Source organism: Calidris pugnax, unplaced genomic scaffold (assembly GCF_001431845.1).
Source record: "Calidris pugnax isolate Ruff unplaced genomic scaffold, ASM143184v1 scaffold41, whole genome shotgun sequence".
NCBI classification, from domain to species: domain Eukaryota; kingdom Metazoa; phylum Chordata; class Aves; order Charadriiformes; family Scolopacidae; genus Calidris; species Calidris pugnax.
Window position 1 is genome coordinate 6,703,742 of NW_015094509.1, and position 13,319 is coordinate 6,717,060.

The 13,319-nt window shown below is 41.4% G+C and overlaps 1 protein-coding gene across 3 annotated transcripts in view; it reads right to left on the reverse strand.

Moving 5' to 3' along the window:
- Positions 1–13,319, reverse strand: part of RUNX1T1 (runt-related transcription factor 1; translocated to, 1 (cyclin D-related)) — a 101,105-nt gene that overhangs the window by 49,792 nt on the left and 37,994 nt on the right. For 2 of the 3 annotated variants that reach the window (XM_014965384.1, XM_014965385.1), the window contains exons 2-4: positions 7,072–7,209; positions 3,001–3,242; positions 978–1,067 (exon numbers count right to left, since the gene is read on the reverse strand). In XM_014965384.1, the coding sequence (XP_014820870.1) occupies positions 978–1,067; positions 3,001–3,242; positions 7,072–7,209 (470 nt within the window). Of the gene's footprint in view, positions 1–977; positions 1,068–3,000; positions 3,243–7,071; positions 7,210–8,176; positions 8,202–13,319 lie in introns of those variants that run through there. The other variant, XM_014965386.1, reaches the window with a different exon arrangement.

The following is a 13,319-nucleotide window of genomic DNA, read 5'->3' on the forward strand; positions in this document are numbered from 1 at the left end:
TAGCAAGGTAAAAGCTACAGCATGTGCATAGAGCCCATCCACACAGCCAACCAAGAAGGGGAAAAAAACATGAAAGCAAACCCACTGAGGATGCTAGTGCTTCAGGACAACGGAATAGCTAGGAACACTTCAACACAATGACTAAAATAATGCAACATGTCCACCCACACGCTGACAATAGGGGGAAAAAAAAAATATGGGAACAATAAATACTTTATCTCTGGGAAAATTCATCTCCACAGCAAAACCAAAACAGAACACAACACGTTCTGAGAAGGCAACGTCAGCTGTTGGGAGATCACGGCGGTTCAGAGGAGGTAGTTGCTGAATAACTTCCTGACTTCAAAGAAGATTTTACTTCTTTTTTTGCACATCACGTGTTGTATTTTATTAATTGGCTCTTGGATGAGATTTTGTCTTTAATTTCTAATAAAAGGTGCATTAAGTATAAACCAGTGGACACAGTGACCAGCCTTCTCAAGACACCGCATTTGTACAGGTGGTTGGAACCCAAATAATTAGGTTTTTTCCTTGTATGGCCGAGTGTCACAATCTCATCATGACCTAATGATCAGCAGCACTTCAGGAAAGGGCTGGTAGTAGAAATTCCTGACATCCCCTTATTCTGAATCACACAAAATTTGCAAAACTCTAGCTTTCTGCAAGCACATGACATTATTATATTTATAGCTAAGTCTCAAGACCTAGTTTGTAAAAGTTTTTCTATACCTACAAACTGAAAATTTAAAAAAACAACAGTGATTATAGAATTAAGGAACTGACAGTTCCTGTGAAGAGCCAGAAAGGGTCCCCAGACTCTATATTCAAATGTAGTTCCATGCACTGAGCTATGGAAAGAAGCCCTTAAACGTTCTTCATTTTCCTGAGTCTCTTAAAAAGAAAAACTGTAACACACATCTGTGACCTAGCAAGAATATGGTTTTAAATACTTTCCAGATCACTGAACTGTGCAATACCTTTAAAAATGGGATGACAAAAGGTCGCAGTGGGAAGTTAGTAGCTTCTTGCAGTTTGGAATGAAATTCTTCAATTGTCAAGGTAGAATTCTGTTGAGAAAAAAAATTCTGTCTTGGTGACAAAATAATGAAAACACTTAGCAAGAGAAACAGTAACCAAAGTACTCTGAAATTGCTTAATAACTCGTTCTTGATATAGGTAAGAGGATAAAGAAAAGCATGCCGCATATTAAATTATTACCTTATTAAAATACTGAAAGAAAACCACCAGCATCTCAGACATTCAGTGCCTGTTGCTTAGAGCACAGTTTAAGCTCTCAGGTGCTAAGCATGGAAATGCTCTCACATTTCAAACATCAGTTAATACTGCCTTTCTCAACATTTTTTAAAAATTTTTCTACTGGAGACCCTTGAAATTTTGTTCCCTGTGCAGAAGTGGTAACTAACATGCACACCCCAAAAAAATCACACTTTTTAAAGGCAGGCACGTTCCTCGTTGTTTGAGAAGGAAACCTGCACTTTGCCTCTTGTGCTTGTAATGTTTTGTTTTATTACATTTTGTTTATATTATTTATAATAGTTTGTTTACTATGTTCTAGGCTATACAGGAAAGTCATTACTTTGCAGCTGAGGGCATGATCATGAAGATCACACGCTGCACAGGGCTGGCCATGGGAGTAAGCGATGGACATTCCCAAGGAAAAGGTCCTAATTTGCTCCTCAGAGCTCAGACGAAGGTAGAAATCAACTGTAATTAACAAGCCCTTGATCTGAAAATCAAGGGCAGATAGATGCTCCCAAAGCCATCTTTAGTTTCTTTACTAATTCCCTTTTCCACAGAGAACCATGTGAGAAGCAAAACCACATAAAACAGGCATTTTGGATATGGAAGCAAATGGAGAGTAGGGCTTACTGAAATTACACATTTAACTTCCTTTTGACACAGAGTCGAGTGAAGGGGGCACCCATTGCTGTCAGGTGGGGTTTTGTGAAGATACAAGCAGAGGACACCTGAGCTCTAGTACTAAAGCAGTCTCAGCTCCAAATGAAGCCAATGGGAACTGCAGCTGCTCAGAATAAATGTCAATTAAAGCACCACAGCAGCCATTTTTGCTGGTACATCTAATTATTGCTCAAGGAGATACACGGGACACAACAATGTGTTGTGAAGGAGAGGGGACTTCACTGGGAATAAAAAGAATCCTGGGCCAGATTCACAACAGTTTGCCCGTAAAGTAGCAGCCCAGTTGGACAGATGTAATTAAGAAAAAGCTGGAATTTTCAGACAGCAGTAATAACATAAAGATAACCTTATTTATAAGGTGACTTCAGTAGCAGCCATGCACCGTCAGGTCCCTCATTATTGGGTTCAGTGAATAAAGAAAAAGCTTTCCACTGTGAAACAATGGCCCAAACACACATTTCACTGAATTTCACTGAATTTTTAGAGTTGGAAGGGACCACAGAGATCATCTAGTCCAACTCCCCTGCTGAAGCAGGATTACCTAGAGCATGTTATAGCATATTACTCAGGACTGCATCCAGGCAGGTCTTGAAAATCTCCAATTCAGCTCAAAATCTCCATTCAGCTCATCCTTTTAACCAGTATTGTGGGACTATGCATGTAGGGCACCCTCCCTTCCCCAGCCAACTCAACTTTCCCAAGCCAAACCATATTTTACCCCATCATATAATGCAAGGCATGTCTACATGAGGGGTGCTGCCGGTCCGGAATGAAAACCCTTTCGCAGCATTACAGCAATAATACTAGACTGGCAAAAAAAGAGTCCAGCCCATACCTGGCTGAGAATATCTGCCAACTCGTGGGCAGGTAGTAGAGTTACTGATATTTGGTCCAGCAGCAAGAGCCAGCACATATTCTTGCACGTTTGTTATCCTTTAAAGTACGATATATGTAGTTATGTGACCCACTCTTATCTAATAAACATGCCAAGCATAAAAGAGGGACAAGGAGAGAAAAAGAGCACAGTTATTATATCATTGGTTTTTTTTTTTTGCTTACCACAAGTCCTAGCACAAGGGTACGCACTCTCTCCCCAATCTCTGGCGAAATGTCATTGCCAAACTGCTGTAAGGTTGTAAGAAATCTCTTCAGTTTGCTGAGTTGCCTAGCTCCACAAGCTGGCGGTAACTGCTGGTTAGCCAGAGAAGAGGAAGAGGAAGAGGATGGCCCATTGCTAAAGCCATTAGGAGGAGATGGAGCTCCGTTTAACGCTGTTGGTGAATGGCTAGTGCCATTGGTTACTGAAAGAAAAAGAGAGAAGGGAGAATAAAAGGGGGGTGGGAGAGAGAGAGAGAGAGAGAAAGAAGACAGGGGGGAAAATCCATCAGCTTATGTTTTCTGCGCTTGACCTCAAAATTAATTAAGATGCACAATCAAAGATAATTAGCCTTTTGACAGAGTGAGGCTCTGCAGTTTATATCTATTTCCCAGTAGCTGGTACCGAATGGCGTATGGGTAGGAAGTAACAGCAGCTGCCTCTCACACAGCCCCCCCGCCCAGAGCGCTCCAGGACCTGAAAAGCATCATTTGAATATCAGCCTTTTGTCAGAGGGTTTTAAAAAAGACAGAGGGAGCAAGAGCACGAGTGCCTGTATGATTGAAGACCCAAAAAAAATTGCTCTTTGGGGGTAGAAAAAACCGTGCAGACATATTTCACGAAACCTCAGTTTATCTCTGAATATTTTTACTCGTGTTTTGTACACACAACTGACAGCTGTGTTTATAAAACAGGACTTTCACGTTTTAACCTTACACCACCCAATGAGAAGGTTATTTTTTCTGATACAGATTTCCTAGCTGCTAACATATGGAAGCCCACAAAGTTGTTTGTGCAGGTACAAATGGTGCCACGCTCCCTGTGGCCCGGAGCCTTGCAGCAAGGGCACTTCTGAAGACTTCTCGGAGACCACGAGCAAATCCACTCGGCTTTTGTGTGCCAAGAGCACATCTCCGAAAAGGATACGAAAGCCTTCCCCTCCTGTTGCAAGGCTGCTGTGAGAATAACTATCTAAAGTACTAAGTGTTCAAAATTTATGGCAACGAGATTGATGCAGACATAGTGAAGACAACAGCAGACAGATTTTGGCAGTGGTTTCACTTTGATTCTTATCCACGCTCCAGAAGAGAGCAAAGAATCAAACTGAGGACATCCTTTTCCACCCAGGTTACTTGGAAGAGCAACAGTCAAACACGCTCTGTCGAGGTTGTGTAAGTCTGACTCGCCAAAACGACACAGAATGGCAAGAAAAAGGAGAGCTCCCTGGAAACACGACTGTGCCGGAGCACTGGGAGGTGTGGGCACACACTACTCGGCAGCAGCCGCTCTCAACTGGCCATTGCCTTGGAGAAATTTGCTGATTTCTTTTTGGGAAGCCACTCTGAACCCATGCAAAAAACCATCAGAAACCAGGAACTTGTCTACAATTAAAAATGCATAGGAGTATTAGTCTAAATTGCTTCCTATTTAAAAGCATAACCCTGGCGAGCTAGCAACTTAGAGAACTTCCAGCCTTTCTTAATGACCTTTGAAGCCAAACAATCCCTTTCTCTTTGTCACTTTCTCCAGCAGTCATCTTTATTTTTAGACAGCAAGTCCTTTTTGAGGGTCGACATCCATTACTAGATTTAAATCGCCACCCAATTACAAGTTCTAAATCACTACCACAATACTTTTGAAGGAGCTTTTGCCCTAGTGACTGAAGTGCCCTTCTGGAAGTCCTACAGAAAAAAAACTCACTGAATGGTTATCTAGTTTCTGCTTGTGTTTTATCCTAGTTTTCAGTTGTCTATTCTCGCTGCTAGGGAGAATAAGATATGGAAAAAGCAGGAATCCAAGCTGTGCTCTCCGAGCACTGGGCTGGAGTGAGGTATCTGAGTAAACAAATACATCGTGATTGCAAGGAACTTGCAGAGCCAAAAAGTCAGCATACCATGAACTTAGTAAATGAGGATTGGGAAGACTGAAAACACGTCCTGCTCTAGCCTGACACCACCCAACAACTCAAGTCAAGGGGCTGCTCTAGGCAGAGGGTCCTGGGGCTATGATCAAGAAAGCATAGGACAGCAGAGTTCGTTACCTAGGATAGATACGAGGAGGAGAAAGGCTGATAAAATTTCTCCCACAAAAAAAGAAATATAGAAACACTCCCCAAATGCAGCTTCTCTTTCTTTTCTTTTTTTTCTTTTTTTTTTTTTTTTTTTTTAATAATGGCCCATTCCATGCTACTGGTTATATCTCTCTTTATGATGTCCGATTTTGCCAAGTGGCAAATATCTACATCGTTTCTAAAATAAAACCATGTTATTAATAAAACAGAATTTAGGCTTTAAAATTTCACACTAATGAACGTCAAGAGTATTTAATCATCTAAACCAAAGAAAACAAGCATACTCCTGACCAGAAAGCAAGTATGATCTTCCTGGCCTACAGTCATTCCCCCTGTAGTAATAATAAATATAACAGACACTCCACCAGAAGTGACTGTTTACTGTACAAGCTGGAACTGCTAAGGCCAAACTCCAAAGGCAATTAAAATTAAGCTTTTTTAGACTTTTAGTCTTCATATAAACAGCCCCAAAAATTCAGCTACACACCTTCCAAAGTGCTGAACCAAATCAAATAAACAAAACATTCCGAAATCTTGTGAGTAAACTCAGGATTTTAAGAGTGATTAAAGAAGAGCATTGTCTTATTCCTTTTACGAATGCCAAAAATTACCCTGAACTGCTCAACGTGCATCACACTGGAAAGCTTAACCTTTTGAGAGCCCCATCCTGCAAAAACCTAGAAACAATTTAACTTTAGACCAGAACTGCTCCTAGGATGATCCAGGTGCTGGAGTTAAGCAAAACAGAGAAATCTTTGCAGGATGGGGGTCACTGGGTTAAATTTGAGTTTACGTGAAGAGCTGGCACAAACCCTCCTCTCTGTTTAAGTTCCATGTAAATTGTCAGGACAGGGTTCCCTGGGATAAGTAGTACAAAGGCCTCCAGCTGGCCTTCTGCATAGAGGTGAATTTTAAATAAGGCATTTAACAGACAGAAAGGGACTAAAACAGACATAGGCAAGACAAATAGAAAATGCTGCCTTCATTCTGTTTAGGCATATGTATTCTACTGTTCTAAAAATGTTTTATTTAAAATGTGAAATGTAAACACATTCTCATGTTTATACTATTACAAGGCAGTATAAAAGAGACCAAAAAATTTGCAGCTAAATCTTGGTAAGAGAAATGTGGATCATTTCATGGCTGTGAAAAGAATAGTCCAGACAACGTGCCAGATTCAAATCGCAGTCCCACTGATACAAATGCAGAGTAATTCCATCAAGACTAGTATAGTTTCTTGTGTGAAACTATCAGCCCCAAGTGATTTAGAGAAGTGGTCACAGACTAGAAATCTCAAGACGAAACAGTAACAGGCCTTTATTTTTGGTTTATATCAGTATTAACTAGACATTATATAGGGCTTAAATTAGAATCCTTCATTCAATCATGAGTGGAATGAAGATACGTCTTTTCTTTATGAATTACCCCCACTCTGAAAACCTAAACAAAAAAACCCTGAAGAATTATGATTGAACTTTCTATTCAAAAGGGAAAAGGATCCTTTAAATGAAACAACAGAATGGCATAGAGAGAGAGGAAAGTTTTCTGTACTTCTCACAGAAAGACTGATTTGAGCATTAAGTACATGGGAAACCAGTGCTCACTGTTCTTTGACACTGCGTCCAAACTGTCAATAAATTAACAACATAACTCTGAGCTGAATTACTTTATACCTTAAAGATGCTTTTCACTGAATTTCACTGAATTTCACTGAATTTCTAGAGTTGGAAGGGACCATAGAGATCATCTAGTCCAACTCCCCTGCTGAAGCAGGATTGCCTAGAGCTAGAGCATGTTACTCAGGAACTTTTACGTGTTGTGATCTTAGTTTTGCTCAATTACTTTATCACAGTACAACCAAATGTTGCTCCTGCCATGTCATGCAGGTTTCCCTTCGCACATTTTGGTTTCTTGCATGTAGAATAGAATATGGAAAAAAAAGGAAGAAAATAGGTCTAATTACACGTTGTGGGCGTGAATGAACTGGTTCTTGGAGCTCCTTGGGTAGTGGGAGGAGGTGGCATGGTTGGAGGCGTCAGCCTGGATTGTGTCTTCACATCCACAGGTGAGTCTGGCATTGTGGAATGCTTCTCAGTGCGATCTGCAACACACACCACAGGAACACACCAGTTTATTTCCCCAAGCACACCCCTTCTGACACAAACTTAAAAGCTAAGACAAGAAGTGAGCCATTTCAGCATCTGCTGCAAAAGATTACACCTGATTATCTACTCCAGTGTGCTCTTCCCAAATTACATCATCTAAACCTTACTTAAGAAGGTGTAACACAGATGGTAAGACCTCATTTGTAGCGGTACTGCATTATCTTTTGTTTTCATTTCCAGCACGTACAGATGCTACCTCCCAAGCACTCCTGGAGCTGCAATATTGCCACCTCCCGTCAAGGCTCCCCCAGTAGCCAGGAGGAAAAAAACAGATGAAGAGACAGGAAGGTAATAAATCCCCTTACAACAGCTCTTCCAGAACTAAAACCCGAAGCTCTTCAGTACAGGTGAGATATTGGGTAGCATATTGGTTGAAGCCAGCTCTTCTCACGTCTCTTCTTTCTATCACCTGCTGCCCTCTCCATCGCTTCTCTTTGGAAGTACTTATTTAACAGAAGGATCTTCTCACGGAGAGATAGTTATGTTAAATACTGTGCGCCTCCTGGATCCCTTTGCCACCCTGCCCCTGGTATTCTTACTTTCACCAGAAACATAAATACAACGTGCCAAAACGGTAAGTCAGTCGTCACATATACATAATACCGTTGCTTTTTTAAAAGTATCTAAGTTTGCACCTTCACACATTTAAATGTTCAAAACCTGCAAGATGAGTAGAAACATACCTCCCCAAGAAAACATAACAGACAAAAGGCAAAACCGCACAGAACAGTTCTCTTGCAACTAAAGAGCTAGAGATGCGAGATATTTGATAGAGAAGCCAGAGAAGTATCTTCTTTTTCCAACATCTTTTTGGACACCTCCATGTTAAAATTTAAAAAAAACCCACCACCCAAACCCTTATGTTTCATTTATCGAGAATGGGCAAAACATGACAACATTTACCAACTGAAAGCAAAATTAAGGCTTCCTTGCTGATGCCAGGAGTTTAGTGAGCCATCTTGAGTAAAGATGAGTAAGATCAAGTTGAGCTTTCAATGGGCGTTAAAAAATTCTTCCACCCCTTCTTTGGGGAGCCAGGGTTATCTGTTTTATACACTGTGCTACACAAGTCTTGCTGAGCTCCATTAAACTATTTTGCAAAGCAAGTAAGTGTCGCTGCTAATGGGTGAGCATGTACGGCTGTGGTTTTAATTCAAGACAATAGCAAAGTCTGTCACGTTCTATAAATTCCATCACTCCCCTTTGTAACGTGCTTTCCTCATTCTTACTAACAAGATACAAACTTCAACCGAACAATCAGATCTGAAGTTTGCCTCGAGACACACGGAGAGAAATTAAATGCAATGCACACATTTAACAAAGGAAGGGTATGTTCATACGAGACTCAGAACACTGAATTATCAAAAAGTAAAAAAGAAAAAAGAAAAAAAAAACAAAAAAACAACAAACTCCCTCCAAAACAACCCCCTCCTCCCCAACGACAACAAAAAAAGCCCCAGAAAAATTAACAATACATAGTAGATACCAATATTTCGTTGCCTGAAAGTGAGGAAACTGAGAAGTATGTCCCAGAGCTGCAGTGTGTCAGGTACTGCAGTTATAGAAGCCACCTTCACCCTTTGCAGAAGTCCCCACAGACAATGCTTCGGTTCTCGGGGAAAGGGAGTTATTCATATAGAATTCAGAGACAAGTTTGGGGAAGATGAGCAGTGAAACACCCCGAAAACAGGACGAGGGAAATACAGATACAGCATTACAGGATCTGTAGTGTTGATCTAAGGTTAGTAAACCTCAGCTGTGTAGGGAACAATATCCCAAATGATTAGCTTAAATATTAAGGCTGCTACACAGACAGGTGAGGTTTGCGATTTGCAAATCAAGCAACAGTAAATTATTACATGCTGGAAAACAAAAGCAGGTTTTTAAACATATTCTTTACAAATTTCCCTTCTATATCGCTATACTAAAGCAGTTAAATCTGTATCTTCAACAAGCTATTCCTTTAATATAAAGAACTATGAAAACTCATCTTGAAATGTTAATTGCTTCCTTAATAGCCGAATTCATCTTGCACTCACCTCAACCAACCTCAGCAACAAGGGAATAAATAGCTTTCAGCTCATGTTGCAACAGAGGGAAAGAGGCACAGCAGTGAGCCCAAGCCCTCCTAAATAAAGGCAAATATTTCTGCCATGCCAAGAAAGGAGAGAGAAAGGGAGGCTTGCCAGAGCTGGTGGGGAGATAACAGTGGGAACTGCTGGTCCATCTGGTTTTCATTCTGCTAACACTCACATTGAACTGTTAAGGAAGGCAGTCCAGGTACACAGATTTGAAGCATGTGGGAGCGCAGACACAGGCACAGAGGAGATGGAGGTGGGTGGAAGGAGTGAGAGAAATCGAACTCCTCTCACAGTCTGCTGCTCGCAGCGAGCAGGCACAGCCTGTATCCTCCAATTCAGCTGCTGAGAAGTAAAAAGCCAGCCCCGGCTCCTGCTCCCCTCCTTCGCCACCTTTCAGAGCTCAGGCCTGAACAGCAACGCGCTCAGATTGGAGGGGGGAGGCTTTCCCCAAAAACCTGGCAATGTTTTGTTACTTAAATTGAACGCGGTCGTGGGAAATCAGTGTGTTGGTTTCGCCCTCCAATCTCAGATTGCCGTTCCACCGCGATCCAACTGGTTTTTACTCCCTTGAAAGATCGCCGAAATTATCCCCAGAACCCTGCACTTCTCATATAAATCTGACGACGTTAGGCTTGATTTTCCCAATTATCTTCCTTTGGAGCTCTTGGGGGTGAAAAAAAAAAAAAAAAAGCCTCTTCAGGCCACTTACCTTTGCTTAACCTCTCTCTCCCCCTTGCAAAGCCCTAAACCCCGCTCTGCTACTGTATGATGGCAGGCAGACAGATTTATCTCTGGTTGTCTGTGAGTTCCCTAGCCCTGTCTTCTGTAAGGAGATACAAGGCTCCTCTCGAGCACAGCTCAAAACACTTCTAACCAGGGTACGAGATTATCTTGTCAGAGCAGAGACTCTCCTCACGAGGGTGTGTGTTGGGGGGGGAAGGGCTTTTGAAGAAGTACAATGCAAAATCCAAAGCTCTTCCACGTGCTTGGAGGACACCACCACCCAGGAGAACCCCCTCCTCCGTTGCAGCATTTATAATGTTCCACTTTCAAACAGTAAAACTCCTGTGGGAGCCATTCTGCTCTTTACTGCTACTATTTACCTATTCCTTACCTCTACAGCCAACTCCCTCATGCCCAAGGCAGCTATGGGGCTGGGAAGACCTGCCCACATCAGCTCTACACCCACCTCTGTCCCACCACCCACAGCCCCAGAAGCTCTGTTTGTAAGAGGAAGATGTCTCAGGGGATGGAGTGGTGATGGAGCACAAAGCAGCCACCGCTGATAAAAACGTTCCCAATTCTTGTGACCTGAACTGCTACGGCCTGTAGTGTCTGATAGTTATCCTAGAACTTCAGCTTCAACAAATCATTTTTTTTTATTTAAAAAATCCAAATAACTAACTCACAACAAAACTTTTTACTTTAAAAAGCAGTCTGATGATATTACATACAGCATCGTATGTAAATTGCATTCACAATCCAAGTTTCCCCTAAACCAAGTCACCGTGTTATTCCACGAGGGCTTTTATGTATAGACATTTTTCACACAAACTCTCGTGAAATCCTGCCCATGTAAGATGTTGTGTACATTTCCTCCAGTTTTGTAACACAGGAGCATATACATTGGACTTTGCCTGAAACTTGGAAGAACTTTAAGGAAAACCACGTTAAAAACTGCTTAATTTCTATGCTTTTGTGTCAAACCAAACTCCTCATCTGCAAAGCTGGTTCGTTTTTTATTTTTTTTTTCTGTTGGACTCTGATATTTTAAATAATAATCCTGAATTAGTAAGGACAAAACAGAAGGTTTCATACAGGCAGCCTCCTGCAGCATCCCACATTTCAGAACGCCGCCTGTGTATCTTTGAGAGATATTTGAGATACTGAGAGTGACTTCTTTCAGGTGCAAAGTTTTCTTCCACCAAATCCCTCCAAACAGTGACAGATTTGCACTCCTTAGCCTAGTTCAGATCAAATGGGGCTGAAACCAGAGGTCCCCCAAACCGGAGGGAAAAGGAGACATCTGCAATTCATTCTGCAGCGTTCACTGCAATCAATTCAGGATGGAGATAGATGGTGAAATAATGGTCTAGTCCTAATCCATACACACAACCCTCTGGTGCAGTGAGAGACTTAGAATAAATTCAGAAAATATGTTTCAAGTATGCAGAGGTCTATTGCATTTGCTTTAGATTATATTTATGATTTAAAAAAAAAAAAAAAACAAAAACCACAAACCCTAACATTTTGAAATATACATTCTTGAATCTCTTTTACAGCATAGAGTGAAGAACTGTGATTTTACCACAGAAGTATTTTCTCCATTTTGAATTAAAGAACGTTGTAAAACCAACTTTCAATTATGATATTTCTTCTGTGGATTTCTTGGTTCATGAAACTATACTGTTCCTGTCATTCATTCAGTTTTTATGGTATTTTTCCTTTTTATCGCTATATTTAGCTGTTAGGTGAACACTTGATATTTACTGTAAGCATAGCCAGCTTCTGAAGACAAATAGGGAAGAGACAAAGTAAAATCTGCAGGAGCAGGGGCAAAGAGAGATGTGCATGTATTCAAACTGATTTACTTCCTGCATCCTAAAAGATTTGAGTCCATTTTTAAAACAAGGCGGTCTTTCATATATGGCAACATTTCAGCTCAGGTGGCACCCTTCCAAGTCTAACGCATCAAGGAAAGCTGATGTATGGAACAAAATATGGAATATATAAATACTTTACTGATACCATTTCAATAGCCAATTCAACGTCAAGCATTTCTAGGAGTGGTGTGTTTCCAATTTCCTTTTTTAAATGAAAAAAAGTATGGTATAATACGCTGTGGCATTTATTTTACTTTTAGTTAGTGCAAACAGTTCCAGATGTATATCCAGGCATGAAAGATTCTTAAAAGACGCTCTATATTGATTGTACAGTGCTTACTACTTCTGTGCCAACACGTTAAAAATAAAAATAAAAACTGCCAAATTAAAGGAGCCCATTGTCTTGCTTCCTTTAAACTCACAGAAAGTACAAACCCTGCATATGACACACGGGATTAGAACCTGCCCCCCCGCCACCCAAACTATATGAATTGAGACCTAAATCTGCAGGATGTAATGCCGATGATGGCTTTGGACTAATTTTGATTATTTTCAGAGGGACAGCATAGAATTTGCAGGCAGGTAACTACAGGTTGTGAGTCACAATAGTGATGAACTGGGAGACGGAAACCCAAAAGTCCACCTAAGAGGACAAATTACGTAGATCTTCCATCCATAATGCTCGCACGCTAAAGTGAGGGAAAGAACCTTGGAGGGTTGGACTAGACGATCTCCAGAGGTCCCTTCCAACCCCATATCATTCTGTGATTCCCTCCTTCAGATCTGGCCACGCCGTTAGAAGGCAGTATTTGTGGAGACCCACAACTCCAGACTCTCAGACCTGCCACTCCACAGAGCAGGACAGTATTACAAGGTATCTGCCTTGGTTGGAAAGGATGTGTTCAAGAATACATGGTATAAGCCTGATATATATGGTAGAGCCTCCCCCCCCCATGCACTGCACACCTGGGAAAAGCTGGAAGTCCTATGATGCAGCCATAAAACGTGGTATTTGGACACCACCACTGCAGACCCTCGCCCAGCCAAGCATGCCTGGGACTTGCTTGAGACTGGTCCAGTCTTCATTCCATTCATCTCTTGGCCCTTTTGACTTTCCCTTAATGAATAAACAAGGACCTAAATACAATGGATGCTTTTGTGCTATAAACAACTGATCTCAGACAGGGACAATATAGACACAACTTTCTGTCAGCACCAGATGCAGTCACATTGTTGGCCTAGAAAGAAAACATCACCCGGTTTCCAGTTCCCCAGTGAAGAACTTCTACTCCCTAGGTGATTTGCAGACGGGCAGTATCAGAAAACAGCTCAGACACTCAGACTCTGTCTTTTGCCATAAAA